General features: G+C 38.0%; 1 protein-coding gene across 2 annotated transcripts in view; it reads left to right on the top strand.

Annotated features, from left to right (window-relative positions):
- lrp1bb (low density lipoprotein receptor-related protein 1Bb) overlaps positions 1-22,749 on the top strand; it is a 379,953-nt gene that overhangs the window by 279,466 nt on the left and 77,738 nt on the right. For both annotated transcript variants that reach the window (XM_065251976.1, XM_065251975.1), the window contains 13 exons: positions 606-798; positions 4,139-4,264; positions 5,897-6,025; positions 6,299-6,418; positions 6,740-6,853; positions 9,123-9,272; positions 9,870-9,992; positions 13,008-13,127; positions 14,111-14,239; positions 17,849-17,971; positions 18,419-18,559; positions 18,963-19,150; positions 22,124-22,307. In XM_065251976.1, coding sequence (XP_065108048.1) covers positions 606-798; positions 4,139-4,264; positions 5,897-6,025; positions 6,299-6,418; positions 6,740-6,853; positions 9,123-9,272; positions 9,870-9,992; positions 13,008-13,127; positions 14,111-14,239; positions 17,849-17,971; positions 18,419-18,559; positions 18,963-19,150; positions 22,124-22,307 — 1,840 coding nt within the window. The remainder of the gene's footprint in view (positions 1-605; positions 799-4,138; positions 4,265-5,896; positions 6,026-6,298; positions 6,419-6,739; positions 6,854-9,122; positions 9,273-9,869; positions 9,993-13,007; positions 13,128-14,110; positions 14,240-17,848; positions 17,972-18,418; positions 18,560-18,962; positions 19,151-22,123; positions 22,308-22,749) is intronic.

The raw sequence follows: 22,749 nt of genomic DNA, 5'->3' as shown, positions 1-22,749 counted from the left end.
CTCCTCGCCCCACAGCCCGGAAACTCCCAGAAGGAGTCGCGTGATATATATCGGTGTCCGTCACCGTGACACGTACATTAACACTCGCAGGATCTGGGCTAAACTGGTTGCTGGGGAATTCTTTAGAGCGTGTGTCCTCTGCCTACACATTTGTTTTAAGCCCCTCGAAGACACTTTCCAGTGGTCTTCAGAGTGTGTTTTTATTTCTTGTTTTAATCATAAGCCATTGGTTTGCTCCCTATGCACATTCATTGCGCAGATGGCTTTAAACATAGATACTGTAGGGCACAGTATACTGTAGGGATAAAACACAATGAACAAGGAAAAGTAGCCCTGCCTTTCAGGTAAAAGCTTATAGAGATGAAAAAATTATGATGCCGTTGTTGTTAGGTTTTATTTGTCAGACTGTTTTGTTAGTTTCTCTCTTTCTTTTTCAAGCAGATATTAGCTTTACTTGCATGCCTTTTACAGTACATTCATAGAAAAGTCTGTTGAACCACATATGTTAGGGTCAGATAATAATGACCAAGTTACCAATAACCTTTCTTTCTTATAATGTAAACAATTGCTTACTATAAACTGAGATGTGTATTGTTTGTTGTTAGGTTATTGTAAGATCAGGACCTGGCACATTTTTTGGACTTGCTATCCATGGAAACTATATTTTTTGGTCTGACTGGACCCGAAGGGCTGTGTTACGGACCAACAAGTTCACCGGAGGAGATACTAAAGTTCTCAGAGCTGATATTCCTCACCAACCGATGGGAATTATTGCAGTTGCCAAAGACACTAATAGCTGTAAGTATTTTGGCCTTCAAACCATTATGTTGAGCTTTATATTGTGGTGCCAATTTCTAAGCCAAGCAGACAGCCAAACTAATTCAGAGATATATTTACTAAAAAAATGATTAAACCTTAAAATAAATCTTCTGTGTTCCCAGAGTACATATGTGAAGTTTTAGCTGAAAATATCATATAGATAATTTGTGACCCGTCACGGAAACCAGTGACAAAAGTCGGCAGCACCACTTTCAAGATAATGAGAAAGAAAGGGTTTTTTTGTGATTTTCGTTTTTTGCAGAATCTGTTAGTTGAGATCACGAAGAAGCCTCGTACATTTTGCGGTTTAAATCGGCTTGTTTTTCTGAGATTTTAGCGTGCAGGGGGGTCATTGTCTGTTTGTATTTACATAATGGATATGTGGCTTTTGTTTTTGCCCCCGCCCCCAAAGGGAACAGCGTGACTACTAAATAAGGATAGTTCGCCCAAAAATGAAAATAATATCATTCATGACTTACCCTTATGTCATTCTAAACTCGGAAGACCTCCGTTCATCTTCGGAACCCAGTTTAAGATGTTTTAACGTTAGATTTAGTCCAAGAGCTCCCAACCATTGAAAATCTATGTACAGTTTCCATGTCCAGAAAGGTAATAAACACATCATCAAAGTAGTCCATGTGGCATCAGTGGGTCAGTTAGAATGTGTTGAAGCATCGAAAATACATTTTGGTCCAAAAAATTGCAAAAATAAGAAACTTACAGCGTGCCACTCCCCAGACTGTAAACGAAGCTCGGGCGCACAAAACAAAAGAAAAAAAAAAGAAGCTTGGGCGGAACAGATAACAGTCAGTCACGTCATATGTCAGCCATGTCACTGGCTTGTTCGACTTTATGTGGCGCCGCAGTCGGATGACGTCAAAGTACCACGAGAGCTCTTCAAGAAATCCTACGGAGTAGTTTCGACTCGCTCTTACGATACTCTGACGTCATCTGTCTGTCAGTTCTTGCAGCGCAGCATGAAGTCAAACACACACAAAAAAGTCACACAGAGATCGTTGAATTTGTTATTTAATTGGCTACATGTTTTGTCTATTTATATTTTCCTTGAAGTTATTGGCTGATGGAGGAACGAGCGAGCGATTGGTTACCTCCCTGAAGGAGTATCTATTATACTACCTCCCTACTTTTAAATAAAAACTTTGAAGGCGGGTTCATGTGTTTACCGGAACGTAAAGTGTAATCTCATATACAGTGTTATATATTCTATAACCAGACGTTCATGCGAAATCTGATGTAAACATTAGACTATATATCTATATTTCACGGATTATACGCATTTGTGGACGAAAATGGTCATTGGATGATTCACACATCTAAAACAGACTGGATTTGACTTGTGTTCAAGACAAAGGTAAAAAGTCCTGTTTATTTTTGCATGTTGTCAACTTGACTTCTGTAATAAAATACTACATATGATGCTAGAACATCTGTATCTCAAAACGGCTTTACAGGGGTTATGGCTTAGCTAAATGAGATGTAAATGAGCCCTATTGTCTCTCCCAGCAGGAGAAAGGTCTAACTTTCGAAGTCTATTTTCTCGGCTTTGTGTTTTTTGAATGTGTTACATTCAAATGGCGACAACTTGTCCAAATCTTATCAGATTTCCATGTGTTACACATCATTGGAAAGCTTATAATCTGCCCCAGACTTGTGTCCCTACTTTCCGTGACTGGTCACATGTATTATAGGGTGTTAAAATTCCCACTATGTAGGTGTGAGCAAAAATGTCCCATTTTGAGTGTGTCCCTAAAAAATGCAAATGAGCTGATCTCTGCACTAAATGGCAGTGCAATGGTTGGATTGTGCAGATTAAGGTGCGGTATTATTCCCTTCTGACATCACAAGGGGAGCCAAAATTCAATTATCTATTTTTTCACATGCTTGCAAAGAATGGTTTAAGTTACTGGGTTGATCTTTTTCACATTTTCTAAGTTGATAGAAACACTGGGCACCCAATTATAGCACTTAAACATGGAAAAAGTCGAATTTTCATGGTATGTCCCCTTTAAAAATTATTTGCTCCCTAAATTTTAAGTTTGTGTAAAGTAAATTCATAAAACTGTTTTAAAATGTATTATAAACATTAGAAATACATTACAAAGTACTGAAGTACTGAATTACGAGTTAGACAGTTGAAATTTTTTTCTTCATTTCTGAGTTCAGTGAGGACCTAAAATCATTCCTCGTTGACGAACTGGAGCCATCAAGCATGGCCCCACCCCTAATACAACCGAGAGCATCCATTCAGGCTATTTAAAAGTTGAAAGAGCTTCCCCTCGAGTGGGCGTGGTTTCAGCTTCTCCAGCGTTTGAGAGCAAAGAATCCTGCCTGATTTTTCAAGATTTTGATAACTTATTTTATTTACTTGACTAAGTTGTTAATATCATATGTTTCTGTGGTGTGACAAACTGAGACCACATTTAATATTGGACTTTACACAGACCTTAACATATTTAAAAGTAAAGTAATTTAAAAGGTGCTCTTAACTATTGCAAATGTGAAAAGTAGGACATTGGGATGCTGGTTTAAGAGGCACCCGACTGTTTCCTCTGCCCGCTGAGAGAGATCCTCACCTTAAATTTGTTTGTTTATGCCGCATGATTTGCTGCACTGGCCTTAAAGCATTTTTATCTAAAAACTTTATCAGCCAGAAATGTGAGATGCTTTTTTATTTTTGTGCACTCTTATCTCACTCTGCTCCAAGTTAACACGTAACCTTTGCTGTCGTGGTTCATTTCCATATTCTTGTTGAGTCATAACACAGTGAATTAAAGTTGCAGACGACTGTTCGTAGGTGTGGATGCCCCAGAGGTAACTTTTAGACTGTCTAGATGTTGATTTGTTGTATATGCTGGTAAATATCACCCACTTATGCCCACCCGTTCAAACTTTGGTTGGTTATCACTTTTTTGCACATGTATATTTTCAATGGTCAGGGCAGCTGTATGCACGTAAGTTATTATTGCGTCCACAGCTCAACACAGGTGGAAATAATGCAGTTTTTGAACTTTTTTCCTTAGGAATAGCACTTTGTAGGAACTCCAGGAAATTCAATGACTAAGCCCCTAGTGGACTACTGCATTGTCAGTTTATTTTAGTGCATTTTATTAGTCAGCTCTTTTTAAGAAGCCAAATAAGGTATTTAAGTTTATGAGTTTGCACTTCAAGGCTTTTGAAGGACTCTTCCCTGAGTTGCTGTTTGTTTGTTGTTTAGCAGTTTAGCATAATGTTTTCTAGCATTTTTTTACCCAAAAGATTGCGCAGGTACGTGATGTTTCTGTGCCCCTTTGTTTCACAGGTGAGCTATCTCCATGCAGGATTCTGAATGGTGGTTGTGGTGACCTGTGTCTCCTTACTCCAGATGGCACAGTCAACTGCAGCTGCCGGGGAGAGCGGATACTGCTCGATGACAACAGATGTGTGTGTAAGTGTCATCGTCAAAGCCACAGAGATGTGCCTCCTCAGGCTGTCTTTCCCAGAATGCATTTGGAAGTTATAAAATTATGAGTTGAGTTCACTTATCAAGCATTCTTTTGACTCATATTGGTCCCGTACACACTGCATATTAGTTTGTCAGTTCACCTTTTAATGCTTAATCCTGTTCTGTCCACACACAGTTCAGTAATTTATGGGACTGACAACCGCATTCTACAACCCAATTAACTCCCACAAATTGCAGGTAGTGACAACCGTATTTACAGAAACTTTGCTTAGTGTGTACATAACCGAACTGAACAACTAGTAGTTAATAAAGTGTTTAAACATGCGTCATCAGTGACATGACAGGTCTCACATCTGAAAAAAATTAATTCCTAGAAGGGGAAAAAGTATTCTGTATGCGCTGTGCAGAAAATCACAGAGGCACGAGTGTTTGCTGACTAGTGTTGCCAGATCTTGCACTAAAAAAACAAAATAAAAAGCCAAATAAATCCAAATGCTTTACATCAAAGATCAAAATTTTGAGACTGGCACCTTCAAACTTTATTAACACCAAAACTTGATCGCTTCAAGAGCCAAAAGCCATAAACGGTTAAGCGGCAACACGATATGAACATAAAAAAAGACAAGAACCTGGCAACACTGCAAGACCGCACGCTGTGAAGCAGCCTAACAAAAGCGTACAAGACACAACGCCAAGATGGAGGTTTATTGCAAAACACAATGCTGTTAAATTGTTTTTAACGGCAGAACGTTGCTATGGTTATCTTTGTGTCAATCATCACATTTTCGGGGGTGAGTCTTGTAACAAACATTTATGGGATTCACTCCTGCACTTAAATGCGGTTGTCACTCCCGAAAGTTTGCAGTGTGTACGAAACCATTAACTCTCTAAAAGAACCGATGGGTTATTTTCAACCCATGGATGGGTCAAAAATGGACAAACCCAACTGTTGGGTTATAACTTAACCTATGTTGGGTTTCAACCTATGGTTGGGTCACATATGGACGTCTTCCTGATCTGTGTTTACTTCGCTCAAGTATGGACATAACATATGGACATATTCTGTGTTAATTAACTCAGTGGTTGGGTTTGTCCTTTTTGACCCAACCATGGGTTAAAAATAACCAAGCAGCTTTAGAGTGTTAGGGTTTGATCAAACCTTCCCCTTATATAGACATTAGTGATAGCTGGAATAGTGCAATATGTGGATAACAGGTGGGTTATTACTGTCTACGCAATTAGGGGGTTGCCTAGTGAATGATAAAAAGTACCCTTTAAAGCACCCCAAAACATATCTAGAGATTTTGAAGACTTGCCATCTGGCAACCACCCAGAACACCCTAGCAACCACCCACTACAGTCTAGCATACTGCAGCACTATGCTAGTCCCATTTTCTACAGATGTTTCATAGGCAGACACTTTTATTCAAAGCAATGTGGATTCAAGGTATACTTTCCATCAGTGCCCCTGGGAATCGAACCCATGGCCTTTGTGATACTGACACAATGCTCTACCAATTAAGCTAGAGGAACCAATCAATCTTTAATTATTTACCAGACAAATTTTATCCAAAGTATACTGTATCACAGCATCCTTTTTGTTTGCATTCACAGCCCAAACATCCTCTTGCAGCATCTACACGGAGTTCGAGTGTGGAAACGGGGAATGTATAGACTACCAGCTAACATGTGATGGAATCGCCCACTGCAAAGACAAGTCAGATGAGAAAATGCAATATTGTGGTAAGTAGGCGATCACAACACTTTTCGGTAGGTTTTCTCCTCTCCCACATTGTGAAAGCAGTAAGCGCACTGAATTGGTTTAAGGTGGCAGTTCCATTCCCATGAGCCTCAGCCTAATAAAAATGAGCCAGTTCTCCTTACTGCTTTCAAATAGAGGAGCAAATGGGAATAAACCCAGTGCCAACAGAAAGAGTAAATAAGAGAGAATATATGAAGCTCTTTTTTCATCCTGCTGTGAAAGATTTGCTTTGTCGTTGCTTTTCGTATTGCCAGACAACAGGAGCTGCAGAAAGGGTCATCGTCCCTGCTACAACCGGCGCTGCGTGGCTAACAGCCACTTTTGTGATGGAGTCGATGATTGCGGAGACAACTCGGACGAGGCGTTTTGTAACAGTGGGTATCCTATGCTGGATGCTACTATTATTTTCAGTCAAATTGCATGCAAAATTCACTTAGAGAAGTTATTTGTTGCTGTCAAAAAAAGAAAATAGGCAGCAGACGATTGTTTCAGACCATATCAGACCACCTCCAAATGACACCCATTTTTCAAACCAAAAGCATTTCGCAAGTCATTTTCTTCGGAGCAATATGGAAAACCATGTTATCGTCTGTGAATTGCAGTGCATGTCAAAAAAATATCAGCGCACAATATTTCATTCATTTAAACTCATTTCTAGGTCTTTTAGTCTCCTAAATGAAGTGTCTCTGTTCCAGATGTCACATGTGCTGCATCTGAGTCATCCTGTCAAGATGGAACTTGCATACCAATGTCTTCCTGGTGCAACCAGGTCATCGACTGTGCCGATGCTTCTGATGAGAAAAACTGCAGTAAGACAATGTCGCTTGTGTTTTACAGCAGTACACGATCTCTTACCATCTTTATGTCTCAAACATTAATATATGTAAAATATAACTTGATAGTTCAATATTAGTTTTTAAAATGCAGGAGTTTTTGTTTTAATCACCTACAGTATGTATGGTTACTGTACAGTATATGTACGATTCATTTTACATTACATACATATGATATTACTTTATAGTAATGGTTAGACTTTACATATAGGTTTTGTTAATCAGTATTAGTTAATTTAATACGTTAGCATGAACTAAACATTAGCAATACTTAAAGGGATAGTTCGGCCAAAAATGATATTAAACCCATGATTCACTCACCCCAAGCCGTCCGAGATGCATATGTCCATTATTTTTCGGAATTTTAGAATTTTTTAAGATCTTTCTGTTAATCAAATGTAAAGTTACAGGGTCCACTCCTTCAAGTCCAAAAAAAATGTACATCGATCCTTCACAAAATGAATCCAAAAGGCTCAACGATGATAAACAAAGACCTTCTGAGGGTAATCCGCGCCGTTTTGTTGTAGAAATATCCATATTTAAAACTTTATAAAAGAAAATAACTAGCTTTCGGAAACGCCGCCATCTTAGACTCCTCTGTATTCAGGAGAGAGTATCAGTGCATCGTACGCACTTTTCTTAGTGACGTATGACAGGTTCGGAGGGTGGGGGCAGAGCAACAGCACAGAACCTTCCATAAACTGCGTACGCTCTCATCTTAAATGCGGATGCGACTAAGATGGCGGCGTTACCAGAAGCTAGTTATTTTCGTTTATAACGTTTTAAATATGGATATTTCTACAACAACACCGCATGGATTACCCTCAAAAGACCTTTGTTTATCATCGTGGAGCCGTTTGGATTTCTTTTGTGAAGGATGGATGCACATTTTTTGGACTTAAAGGAGTGGACCTCGTAACTTTACATTTAATTAACTGAAAGACCTAAAACATTTTCTAAAGTAACTGAAAATGTGCTTGTCTGAAAAATGATGGACATAGTCATCTCAGACGGCTTGGGGGTGTTTTTGGCCGAACTATCCCTTTAAAGTAGCTGACTAGAGGGGGAGGAGCCGAAGTCAGCACTGTCCTGATTTGCAAGTTAAAGGGGACTGAAGCAATCACAAATTTGTGCACGGGTTATGGAGCTAATAGCAAAATTGTTAAGTAGGCTGAGTAAAAATTTTGCGGTGGCTAAAGCTCACCAAAAATGGGCAGTGATGCCCATGTATAGAAGTACTATGTTTGGTAGTGTTATATTTTTAAATATATCCCCCCAAATAACTTCAGTGTTAGCCATTATTTACCAATTCAGTTACAGTATAGGACAGGGTTCTCCAACCTTTTTGTGAGCAAGGGCTACCACAATGGAAAAAACAATCTGGACGGCTACTTTTTTATATAATCTACTCAAATGTTTTTATTTTACTTGTTGATATGTTTTATAATTTTTTTAAGATGTTATCATCAGTGGTGACTTCTCTTCCGAAGGGCGCAAATTAAAAATATGTGTTCGGAGTGTCATTTGTGTGATTCGTCATGTAAAAATATGTGTTTGGCGCGTCATTTGAACCAAGTGCATCATGCATATTGTCAAAATAGGTGCCTGCTGCACACGCGTCGAAACAGTTTGAGACAAAATACTCGCAAGACACTAATTTAACAGTAAACTCTGATTAAATATAATATTAAGCCAGTATCTGGCAAATGCAATATCACTTTAATCATCTTTCGACGGGTGTGCAACAGGCACTTATTTTGACAAGACGCATGATGCATATGGTTCACATGATGCGCCAAACACATATTTCGAAATGACGGTCCAAACACACATGACGGGCTAAAATCGTGCACCCTCCAAAAAGAAGTCATGGGCTGCTGCTGGTAAACATAAATAAAAGAAGCCAAGCTAATATAAAAAAGTCATTAATACATATTGAAATTGAGGCTATTAATATAATGTGCTTTGGCGGGCAACTCACAGACTCCGTGCGGGCAACCTGGTTGGGCACCATGTTGGAGACTACTGGTATAGGAACGTAAAAGTCCTCAGTCCCCATTCACTTATGAAAAATAGTCAACAACCAATACAATTCTTTCAATTGGCTGCTTTTGTTTTCCACAAAATGTTTTAACAAACCATTCCTAAAAAATTTGCTTGAAGTAGTCTAGGCCACCTCAACATTCAAAGTAGATTTGCTGTTGCGTCATGTGACCTTGGTATTAAAGTTTCCCTCTTTTCCCAGATCACACGAATTGTGCAGACTTTTACAGAATGGGCGTGGCAGAAAAGGCCTTCATCAGCTGTAACACCACTTCGCTCTGCGTTCACCATTCCTGGCTTTGCGACGGATCGAATGACTGCGGAGATTATGCCGACGAGACAAACTGTCAGGGTAACGCTCAGTGTGACTCTCAGTTTGCGTTAGCTTTGCAGCTTGAGGAAGCCAGGTTCCATTAAAATCGAATTAATTTAGTCGAAACACTATTTATGAAGTGTGTAATGAAGCAGACCCTAGCCCCTGTCTATTTATTCATGCCTGAAGAGACTCTAAAGACACAAAAGGCAGATGAATAATTATTTGTGATTGTCAGAATTGTGAAGGGCAGACATTGAAGCGCTCTTTCAGACGGCGGCCCCTTCAAAACCGTCGATGAAAAGGTGGCACGAAAATTATTCTTGGCAGGTTTTGGCTCATTACTAATTAGCGTGTCTGTCTTTCAAATAGAAAGAATATGTGGAATTCATCCGAGTAGACTTGTATGAATAGAGATGTACTTTTAATGAAGCACTTTTACACTCCTATAGTTCCTAAGAGAATTACGTCACGTTAAGATTTCATCTGTCTGGGAGTGCTTTTTAGGTAGGGAAAAAAACACAATGAACCAAACCACCACTGGAATGAATTCTCACAATGATAAGCAAATCTTGGACTTATTTACGTTCTCCATAATCAAAAGCATTTGTTTCCCACTGTGTTTGCCTGCTGCAGTCTCTCACGGGCAGAAATGTGCAGAAGGCCACTTCGCTTGCCCCAGCGGGAACTGCATCTCCAGCGTGTGGCTGTGTGATGGGCAGAAGGATTGTGAAGACGGTGCAGATGAGTTCCAGTGCGGTAAGCATGGCTGGTATTAGCCTCCCATTGCTTTCACTCGGCTTGATTTCTCATGCGGAGCGAGAGATTACCGCCCACCACTTGAGACGGACTTTGAATGCAGAAACCAATTCGACTGCTAATACAGAGGTCAACAAAGGCATTTTCGGGTGATGCAAAGAAAAGACCATCTTGACTTCTAATTGTGCCCTTGAGGCCTATGTAAATGATTAGATACTGAATAAAACTGCATGCAATTTTTAGGTTAAATGAACAGACAGACCGAGGGACTGACTTGGAATGCACCCTAGACCTCATTTTATGTCCTACATACGTTAAAAAAACTTACTATATACATATCCATAGAAAGTTAAGTACTTGTATACTGCCATTAACTACTGTACAGTATGTACTATACTGTGCAAATGGCCATCATGCCACCATTGCCTGCAAGGTCCCGTAAAGGAAAATGCCACAGATTTTCAATATTTTACTATGTTCTTACCTCAACTTAGACAAATAAATACATACTTATCTTTTTCAATGCGTGCACTTGATCTTTGTACAGCGTGTCGTGAATGTGTTAGCATTTAGCCTAGCCCCATTCATTCCTTAGGATCCAAACAGGGAGAATTTAGAAGCCACCAAACACTTCCATGTTTTCCCTATTTAAAGACTGTTACATGAGTAGTTACACAAGTAAGTATGGTGCCACAAAATAAAAAATGGCGATTTTTGAAGCGGATAAAAAATGAGAACTATATTGTATGGCGGAAGAGGACTTAGCTTGCAGTACTTCGACCTTGGCACGCAGTAACATCATTACATACAATGATTTGTAGACCATAGTAAATGTCTTTTTAAGCCACGCTAGGTACCTGATCTTACCCACCCATGTCATCTTTTTTATTTTGAAAATCGAAAATAGTTTTTTGCCATGCCATGACATAACTTTGCCATCAGCATTTTGAAAGAAGATAGGACATCTGATGATATAGCAAGAGACCATCAGGCAGTCAGAGGAATCATTCGAATTTGAGACCAGTCTATCCTGCTGTGACCTTTAATTTTATTCTCCATCGTCTAACCCCAGGAGTGGACCACTCTCACTTCTTTGGCAGATGGGGTCTGTCTAGAAAAAAATGAAAGGGAAAAAATCACATGGTTTAGATATACACCCTGTGTCGGCTCCTGTTTTTTCTGGCCTTCTTTTAGCACATACTGTAATGTAGTATAGATTAAAATGTGTGTATATATATATATATATATTAGGGCTGTCAATAGATAAAAATATTTAATCTAGATTAATCGCATGATTTCATGAGTTAACTTGCGATTAATCGCAAATTAATTTCACATTTTTAACTGTTCCAAATTTTCCTAAATGTAACACTTTTCAAGTTTTCAGTGCTCTAATCAACATTGATTTTCAACAGAACCATCAGCCATAGTTTTATATATGATTTTCCCTTTAGAAGACCTTGTTCTTTCATCATTTCTGTTTGCTGCTGCATCATTTGTGACCTGTGCTGGCAAACCTAGTTGGGATGAGCAAATTTTTTAAAATGTGTTATTTATATTTGAACGTTCTCTATAAAAAGAGAACCAGCTATGCGTAAGTAACAACGTAGCCTAGTTACGATGTAAATGGGCACTACTAAATGTTTTTACGTTGCACCATTAAACGTAGTTTAAATGTAACAATACATTATAACTTAATATTTACGGAAGCCTCTATCTATGCATAATGGACGGAATAAGATGAGATTAGATCACATCGATGAGCTCGTAATTGATTATGAAGAGCAGCAAGTTCGTCAACGAGTTTTCAAGAACTTTTTTGTTTTCTGTATCCATCAATTAAAATAAGATTTTAATGTTCTTCCTGTTTATTTTCTCCTTCATGTGTGGGATAGATGTTTTCAATTAAAGGTGTAATTTTTTGAGTTTGTAAACATTTGCTTAAATGTCTTTTTTAACTTTAAGTTTAGGCCAGTCAAGAATGAGTTTAAAATTATGTGATGTTGAGACTATTTCCTGTTAACCTATTAGAAGACTTGTGATTGGGTTAAGAAAAATAGTTTAAGTCAGAACTTACGAACGACTGGTGCAACCCTACCCTGGAGAGGAAAGAATAACCTTTAAATTTGCATATTTGAAAGTGAGTGCGTTTACATGCACAGAATAAGCGGATAACTATTAAAAATCTGCTTATAATAGAAAACTGTTTTCATGCGTTTACATGCAAATCAATAAACCGGCTATGCAGACAACTGCGTTTACATGGTACTTGAAGAATTATCAGTTTTCTCGCAGGCAGTGACGTCACCACCTATAGTACACAATAGTCGATCAAAGAGTCAACGACATATCTGTCTTAAGCTGTACTGTTGTATCTCTCCTCGTGTCTGCAGAACCTGTAAATGTAATATAAGCTTTTATTTTCACAGTTTCTCTGTCAACTGCTTTAGTCGAGCGGATACTTTTATGCGTTACCTTGCGCTTACTTCCGCGTATGACGTTCATCTTTCATACGCGGAGACATGCGCACATGGACAAAACCGTGAGAAAGCGGGTTAAGGTGTTTACATGCCACGCGAAATCGGCGTAATGAGCAAAAAACTACCTGTGCCGATCGGTTTTTGCTTACGCTGTTTATGGGCTTTCCCCGATTAAAGAAAACCGCGTTTACATGACCCCACGTGTTATCAGTTTATTAAGCATAATCGGCGTAAGACTGTGCATGTAAACGCACTCAGTGTATTGTCAACTTTTAGAAATAATACAAAATATACTAAAACACACATGGACTTTTGAAGTTTCGTTTTTAATCTTTGAAGCAGTTGCTCAACACACTGAATATGATTCATCTATTACCTACATTTTTTTCAGCTTTTTTGCCACATTATGTAAAATCCACTTCCAGTTTGTGTCATGAATTTTAGCCTGTTTTAGATTTTTTGAAATAATGTAACTATTTGGCAAATGACATGAGTCATAAATTGTCTAATGTCTTTCAAATGTCTTTGTTGATAGACTCCTCCTGTCTCTGGAACCAGTTTGCTTGTTCAAAGAACAAGTGCATCGCTAAACAGTGGCTTTGTGATGGGGAAAATGACTGTGGAGATGGGCTGGACGAAAGCGTGGATCTCTGTGGTATGTACTGTTTGACCACTGTTTTCATACAGTATCTCACAACCAGGGGCGTAAGAACGATCTAAAAGGATGTGTGGGGACACATTATCAACTTGGCTTATGAATGTAAATTAGGTGCTGTAAAGTTCAACCAGTACTTACTGTAAGGCAGGTAAGTGGGCGCTTGCATAAATTACAGTAGGGCTGCACGATAAATCGCATGAGATTGTCACGCACATCTCGTCGGGTAAAGCCGGTTCCTTGATTAGTAGTAAATCACCATCACCTGCTTTCAGATGGAACGGCATTTACTACAAAGAGCCGTAATTTACTAAAAACCTAGGCAATATCCCATTCATTACTGCAGGCGATTCATCTGTGATTATTGCACTTGATCCACAGAGTGTTATACAGTAGAAACCCCCAAGTTAAATATAGGAGCTCAGATGCAAAAGGCATTTAATGCCACCATCATAAGATGATGATATTGACTCTATATTATACGTCCATCAAATACTTTTGCTTTAATACTGCATAATCCTGGCATCATGCCAATTAGAAATACCACTTTGTTGAGAGAATCCTTTACGACTTCAATTGTTGCTAAACCTTTTCTACTAACTGAAAAATGTCCATACATTTCCTCATTAAGTTTCTATACCAGCTGAATAGGATACTAAGTATTATAAATTACCCAATTATAAGTATGCAATCATGTCGCAATATATTAATAAATGTTTGTGATAAATATTCGTTTAATTGGATTTGTAATGAAATGTCAACAGGACATATTAATGATAAGTGCAATCAAATAGAAATCACAACTTTTCAGAATCGAATCCAAACTACACTTAACTTTTACAGTAAATGTTTCCCACTATATGACATTTTGCTTTATTCTGTTATCTCTCTTGATATTCAATTCTGGAATAAGTTAATGTCTGTCATTTATAAGCATTAGCCCAAAGCAACAATTAGTGATTCATTACTATCATTTTGTCCAGGCTCGGTGACCTGCGCTCCAGGGTTATTCAGTTGTCCAGGGTCTTACGCATGTGTTCCTAAACGCTGGTTATGTGACGGGGAGAGAGACTGCCCTGATGGCAGCGATGAGCTTGCGGCGGCTGGCTGTGGTAAATATTCCCATTGATCTGTTTAAAATGTCTACTGCATGTCAATGTGCTATCGATGGACGTTCCTGTTCAAGGAGACATGTTGGGCTTTCATTATAACTGGCAGTTTGATATATGCTTAGGCAAGATTTAAAAATTGAATAGAGATTAGGGCTGCAACAACAAATCAATAAAAATCGATATTTTTTATTTGAATCTTATTATCGTTTAGTTGCTCTATGACGTCACATGGTCCCGCACCACGTCGGACATTGCGGACACACGTACACTTCAAACATTGCGAGTTGTGCACTTATAATTAAAGTCAGGCATGTTTTCTTCATAAATCGTGAGCTTCACATTTATCAGGTGCTGATTCTTCTCATCGTGGAACCAGCTTGGTTAAAAGCAAGGCAGCGTTGCCACATCCTCTGCCTTTCGACATAGTTCTGAAGCGTGCTGCTTTTAAACTGTTTCTGCAATAATGTTTTTCTGTGGGTTAGAGATGGAAGGATTTGGTTCAATAGTTGTTGGTATTCAGAATTTAAATGGCCTTTGGGCTGGTTTTGTTACATGGATCTGGCAACCCTTACAGGACAATGACGGAAGCAAAAGTGCAAATGAATGCTGGTATGTAAAGGTTTAATATTGTAACTGAGTTTGTATTTGTTTAATTTTTTTTTTTTTTATAAAAATAGGATGAACCACAAACTAAGCTTCTGTTTTAAAGTAAAGGTTGAAATCTAGTTTTTATTACTGTAACTTTCATATTATGATGCCTTATTTATTTTATAAATAACGAATAATGTTAATTCTCATAAAGGTCTGAAGTTGAAGATTAAAATGAGTTCATTAATCTGTGGGAAAATGTTCTCATCAGCACATCCCTGAAGACATTTTGTTTATATATGTCAATATTTTGACATTTAAAGATGTTTTACTTTTTCAAAGCTGCACAAACTTTTTTATTTAAGGCATAAAATATCAAAATCACAAAGATTATATTAGTAAAAATGTAGTTTAAAAGTACACATTCTACAGGTGTGAATACCCTAATTTAGTGCCTTAATTAGCTATAACAAGTGAAAAATCGAATTGAGCAAATATTTATGTTTTATCTGCCTTAATCCGTCGATTATTAAAAAAAATATCACCTGATAAATTGGTTCTGAAAATAATCGTTAGTTGCAGCCCTAATATAGGGGAGAGCGGGGTAAGTGGTCAAACTTTTCACACTAACATTTACTGAGCACCATACATCACAATGGTATAAATCTCATACTAAATTAAAGAATGAAGTCTTAAGCACATATGTTGTATTCATTACATTTTCATATCTTATCTCATTACTGAGTTTGTTATTCAACACAGCTGATTCAAATCATCAGCTCATTAGTAGAGATCCTTATGAACCGAACTAAGTCTGTCAGATGAGAGAGACATACAAAATGTGCAGAGCAGTGGGCCTCCAGGAACGGAGTTGAGAACTGCCCAGGTTAAGAATCATTTCATACTTTTGTAATTTAGAAGCTGGGCTATCCCTGAAATTAACCCAGGGTTATGAAACCCTGCAAGTCCTGCTTTTGTTGGGTTAACCCAGCATTGCAGTGCCAAACGCACGCAGTGTGAAACAAAGCAGGGTTAGAATGTTATGACCACAATTAAACACAGCTGAAGCAGCTCATCAAAGTGTTCAGGGTTGCTTGATAATTACAGACAGGTATAGACATTTCTCACAATAACTGGAAATACGTAATCGTTGTGGAAGCGGAGTTTGTCAAGCGTCAACACACCAGAAAAATATAAACCCGGGCAAGTTTAAAATGGATCAAAGAGTCTAGACAACTGCGTTAACGGATTTGCCAAATATTACATTTGCTAATGTGACACGACCCCGAATGCTCCATGTCAGTAATCATTACGGACAATGTCATTAAAGATTACGGTGACTTTTACCTTCTGTTAAAAGGTCCAGAGATATTTCCTCAGGTAAAACTAATCCAGTGCGAATAGACCAGCTGTAAATATACACCTAAATTGCGTCATTTCTTTTTAATTTTAAATATAAAAGCGCTTAAAGAAGCATTTAGTTGCGTTCTAGGCAGAAAACAAGTCAGTGGCAAGTCAGTTCCTGAATAAGACGACACAAACTTTAAAAAAAAGTCACATTTACTTCTCAGAGGCACTGAACTGTGTCTGAAACTTATGTTCTGCCCAAACTGAAATTAAAACACAGTGTTTCACGTTGTCCACATGTGTCATGTTGTTTGCACATGTGATATCAGGAAGCAAGGTAATGTGCATGTGACGACATGAGGTGACACGCTGCGCGATCGAGTTACCCCTGCCACTTCTGAATGTTTTACTGAGATTTCTTATCCCGTTCGAATTGACCATTAATATTACAGACGTCCTGTAAAATTACATTACGCCATCTAACCCTGTAAAACTAATCCTGTCCGAATAGGGCTTTAGACATAATTAGACATGTATAGTATGATATATAGACTACCTTACTAAAACATTATAGTCTGCTTTGAATGAAGCATTATGGTACCAATTACCTTCAGTTACTTCCTATGGTTGTCTAAGTGAACATCGTGTGTAGCAACAATAACGTTAGCCGGATGCTATGTCTGTGTGTGTATGTTTGTGTGTCGGGGTGAACTCGTTCCAAGGAAAACGTTTAGGGACAGCATGTGGTTGCAAGCGGCGAACAGTGAGCCCTAAAATGTAGTCGTCTTTAGTGAAGTGTCTGCTGCATACATAAGTGCTCCGCTTTTTTATGGTGAAGTTTGGTCCTTCATCCTGCCGGATAGCCTTGATCAATTTCTGTCTAACTTTACCATCAACAGAGAATGAATGGAACAGATATGACTGCGGAGGAAGTAGATTACCACAACGATTGCGTATTTCCGGTCACAAATACGGAAGTTGTGAGAAAGGTCTATAGGAGCAGGGTTTCAGACACCTGATCTAAGGTTTAGGAATGCACAGTGTGAAACTTCATTTTATGAATATGCAGAGTTATCCATTAACCCTTGGTTAAGTACAAACACTGTGAAACAGATAACCCAGGATTCCGTTAACCCAGTGTTTAAATTATTCCAGGGTTAATTAACTTGCCCCAAACTGACAGGTGTTCTAATGTTGGATACATTTTAAGGTTAGCTTAACATAGCACGTCAGCTAAAGTGTCAAAAGACACATTATTGTCTTCTCTATTTTGTGCAAAATAATATTTTTTTATTCATACCTAACAAAATTGTATTGTATAAAATTTAAAGTGCAAGTTTTATACTTTTTAAGCCAAAAAATCTAAAAAATTGTGCTAACATCAGATTAAAGCGATCTTGACCACATGTGAACACAAAACTGACTAGAAGTCGTTGTCACACAAAGTGGCAATTTGATTTTTGAGATAAAGCCTCTATTGTTGGTGTTATGAACAGTGTGCCAACTTACCCCACTCTCTAGTCACTCTCTTTCACCAGTCACTTCATTTGTAATTTTTTTTTGTGTCTGTAATGTCCAGACAGTCACAGAGATAGGTTTGACTGCTATGACTAGTACACCAAAGCCACAGCTTTTTTATTAATTAAGCTCATGGTCCTAATGTCTACCCCCCAGCTCCAAATAATACCTGTGATGAGAATTCATTCAGGTGTCTAAACAAAGGCTGCATTCCCAAACGCTTTGTTTGTGACCACGACAATGACTGTGGAGATGGCTCTGATGAATCGGTTGAATGTGGTAAGTGTATATCACCCGAAGTTTATGAATTCATGCGCTATACAAATACATTAAAATGCATTAAAAAATAAACTGTTTTCTATACCAGCAACACCTTGGCCGTTGGGTTGTTTTAATAATGGGTTGTTTTTACTCAACCATGGGTTTAAAATATTGGCACAACTCTGCGTTAAAACACCCCAGCACTTTTTAGAGTGCATTATTTCTGCAGTTTTGTTTGGTGACACTAATTTAGAAATTACTTGTTGTTACTTGTTAACCTTTAAATGTAATATAAAAGTAAACTGAATACAACTACAAATCAACATTTGATTGTTTTTAAAAAAAATCTGTACAGATGATTCTGCAGGCAAGCAAATGATAACGTTTAAATTTATTTAAGGCTGAACCAATCCCTTCAGGGTCTTATTCGTGCTGTCATGCTTACAGTCTCCACTTTTTATGCAGTGTACCGTTCGTGCGGGGCGGAGGAGTTTCGCTGTGCTGATGGCAGATGCCTGCTCAGCGCCCAGTGGGAGTGCGACGGTTACCCAGACTGCCCTGACCGCTCTGATGAGCTGCCTCTCAACCTTAAATGCATGGCTGCCGGTAATGACCCTGTAAAACTCTACCTGAAATATGTTTGACTTGATGGGTGTGGGGCTTTACTGAAGATCTGAGAATACAAGTGGGCAAGGAACATCATGGATAAAAGCAGAGGGCTGAAGTGGATAACTTTGACCTGCGGGGATAGCATGTTTTTAAGCGTACCGAGAATTTATGAAAAAGCTTTGCACTTACCACTAGTGACAGAAGCTGAAAATAACATTCAGCTTTTAGTTGGAATCCAGCCTTTGTGCTTTTTAGCTTTGAGGTGTCCAATCAAATTTATGTTTAACCCTCAGCATTTGTACGATTTCAATTTGTTTCAAAACTTAACTAGTTCAGGTTGTTGTTTTACTTTAGATTTTTTTCTTTAATTTGTTTGCTTTTTCACTTTGTTTTTTTCTAGAGAGCTTATGCAACAGTTCATTTTTCATGTGCTCGAATGGCCGCTGTATATCTGAAAAGTCTTTATGTGACCTGAAAGATGATTGTGGAGATCGTTCAGATGAGAAAAACTGCAACGTTAATGAATGTCTGAACCGTCGTGTCAGTGGCTGTACGCAGGACTGTCAAGATTTACCAGTGGGATACAAGGTTGGTCAATCATGATATCAGAAATACTGTTAGGTTTAAAGGGACTCTCCACTTTTTTGAAAATAGGCTCATTTTCCAGCTCCCCTACAGTTAAACATTTGATGTTTACAGCTTTGGAATCCATTCAGTTGATCTCCGTGTCTGGCACTAGCATTTTTAGCATAGCTTAGCAAAATACATTGAATCTGATTAGACCATTTAGCATCACGCTCAAAAATAACCAAAGAGTTTCGATATTTTTCCTATTTAAAACTTGAATCTTCTGTAGTTACATCGTGTACTAAGAATGAAGAAAAATTAAAAGTTACGATTTTCTAGGTCGCTATGACTAGGAACTATACTCTCATTCCAGTGTAATAATCAAGGACTTTGCTGCCGTACCATGGCTACAGCAGGCATAGTGATATTACGCAGTGCCCGAAAATAGTCCCCTGCTATTGAAAGTTACCAAGTGGACTATTTATGGGGGGGCTGCGTAATATTATTGCGCCTGCGGCAGCCATTTTACGGCAGCAAAGTCCTTGATTATTACGCCAGAATGAGAGTATAGTTCCTAGCCATATCAGCGTAGAAAATTGCAACTGGCCAGTCGGTCTTAGTACACAATGTAACTAAAGAAGAATCAAGTTTTAAATAGGAAAATATCAAAACTGGTCATTTATTGAGCGTGATGCTAATTGTCTAATCAGATTCAATGGATTATGCTAAGCTATGCTAAAGAGATCGGCTGAATGGATTCCAAAACGGGAAAAATCAAATGTTTAACTCTAGGGGAGCTGGAAAATTAGCCTATTTTTTAAAAAGGGGTGTGTCCCTTTAAGGTTGGCACGGACAATCTGTTCCTTCAAATCTAATTCAACATTAATAAATAAGAAATGTTTAAGATTCAGCACGAATTGTAGGACACTCATAAAATAAGACAATTTGTTACATGTACAATAGGTCAAATTCCCTAATTTTATTGTAAATTAAACACAAGAGATTCTTTCAAATCCTAGTGAGATCATACAGTATGCATAAACCTTCAGAGTCCACGCCATGCTGAGCTATAGTAAATAAATGATCAAGTTTGTCAGAGATATGCCAGAGTTTAGGGTTTGTTGTTGAAAATATTCTTTAAACCTGTCCTTCATAATGTCCTTTCATTATTTGTTTTATTATTATTTGTTTACAGACATGCATAATCAATTCAGTGGTTGTGATTCGTTTCAATTTAAATCTGTGCTACTTGTGTCCCTCAAGACCAAATTCTGCATCAGAAGTAAATTACCACAGGAAGCGAGCTTTAATAACATTCACAATATTTGCTAGAACAACATTCAAAGTTCATGTCTTTTAGAGATATAACGTCTGTTTATATATGAGCTTGCCGTGTTTCTGCACTGCTAATCTTGCAGTAGCCAGATGTGTTGAGGCTTGTTTTTTTTTCATTATCTGAAATACACGTGACAGCTTTTTACATCAGCGTGAACTCTTTTATGTGTTTGCCACTACTGTAACTGTGATGAATGGATTTTCTGAGAAGCAACACTGGCCTGTGTTTATTTCACCAACATCCTTTCATTGAATACTAGACTAGCAGTACTAAAGTAAAAACTCAAAGAACAAAAAAGTTTGAGGAACAATTTGTCTTTATTAGGCTTATTTGGTGTAACCGGTCTTGCTCGCACCCCCCCCCCCCAAATGGTCCAGCATGGGAGTCAGGTGTTCTAACAAGTATAGGGTAAAGGCCATGGCTTACAATGTCTGTCGCTAGCACCTTTTGAGGTCGGGGAGTGAGGTTTATTTACTACACAGCTCTCATTTACTAGCTAGATTCCGTTGCATAAGCTTTTGCCTTCGGGAGCTTTTAGTGGCGAAGCCCTTTTGTGAAAATAATTGTATTGCTTATTCCTTTACAGCTTATTTCTGCATAACCTGTGATCATCATAGCTGTTTGGATGGTGTCCGATTTTTAACAAGAAATATCTCCCCCTCAAAATCAATGAAAAGGCCATTTAAGGTCATGTTGTAAGCATCATATGGATGCATAGAGGCAAGCAGGAATGAGATACTGTAGGTGAAGACTCTGACCTTGCTCACTGTGGTATTTAAATAGGGATCATCATAAGGTCATTGAGGTCATAGAATGAGCAAAGTGCAGGATAGATCTTGATAGCCATACAAGCTAAGTCAGAGAAAAGAAAAGTTGAACAAAACTTTAAGACCTCCAAACATAAGTTGTTTTTTGCTGGGTTCATAACTTTCAAACATAGAATGTTGTTCTAAATCCTGCATGCTGAATGTTTATTTTCTCCAAACGATGAAATTTAAAAATGATGATTACTTTAATCTCCTAAGATCTGGATGTACACAAAAATGGACATACATTTTTTAGTTGTTTGCACCATAATACTTAATTCTGTGTAACTGGAACCTGTTGTACAAAAACGTGGAAAATTACACTGCTTCATGTTCAAAAAAAAATATTTGGTTGTTATATTTATTGCTTCTTCCTAACTCCAAAATAGCTGGAAGAAATCTGAAAAATAAAAGAAGTTTAAGTTTATTTCTGTAGCGCATTTTGCCATTTTTCAAAGCATCTGCACAATAAAACACATTGTGGAACAAACAAACATGAAATGGAGATAGTAATAATAATTTGTATTAATAATTATAATAATATAGAAATAGGGTAAAACTAAATGTAATCATAAAACTGTAAAATATCAAATAAATTATATTATAGAATACAGAATACTTGGTATTACTGCAAATGTTTTAAAGAATGTACATTAGCTATCTGTATGAAAAATAATCTGTAGGATTATATATCAATAGCTCTAATAAGAAAATCCATAATTTTTTTCCATTCATATTGGCTTAAACATTTTGTTAACACCTGCTGGTGAAGACTATTGCTCAGTTTTCTGTTTTATGCATAGAAATGTGTTGGTTTGTAATAAAAAAATCTAACATTTCTCACCTATGTAGTGTAAGTGCTGGCCAGGATTTCACCTGAAGAATGATGGGAAAACATGTGTTGACATTGACGAATGCTCCACCAGTCTACCCTGCAGTCAAACCTGCATCAACACTTACGGTTCCTATAAGTGTTTGTGTGTAGACGGCTATGAAGTGCCCAGAAAAGACCTCAACAGCTGCAAGTCTCTTTCAGGTAATGCTTCAGAGTTGCTATTTACTCCACACAGATCGCACCAAAGGCCATACTGGATAGATATACAGCTTAGAGAAATAGTAGTAGAAATAAAAGAATCACTGATGTGTCTAATCCAGGTTAAGAGTTGTGTGTAGCAACTCAACTAGCTTGCTGATTTTAAGTTTTGTTAGCTTGAGCTTAATAAAAAAATTTGGTTTTAAGATTTTAAAACTTTGCTGCTGTAAGATGGCTTCAGGAGGCGCAATGATATTACGCAGTGCCCGAAAATAGTCCCCTGCTATTGAAAGTTACTATGGGGACTATTTTCGGGCACACCATAATTTCATTGTGTTTCCTGCAGCCATGTTACGGCAGCAAAGTGTTTGATTATTACGCAAGAATGAGAGTATAGTTCCTAGCCATATCGGCCTAGAAAATCACAACTTTTAATTTTCCGTCG

Source organism: Paramisgurnus dabryanus, chromosome 15 (assembly GCF_030506205.2).
Source record: "Paramisgurnus dabryanus chromosome 15, PD_genome_1.1, whole genome shotgun sequence".
NCBI lineage: Eukaryota > Metazoa > Chordata > Actinopteri > Cypriniformes > Cobitidae > Paramisgurnus > Paramisgurnus dabryanus.
This window is presented reverse-complemented; position numbering and strand designations above follow the sequence as displayed.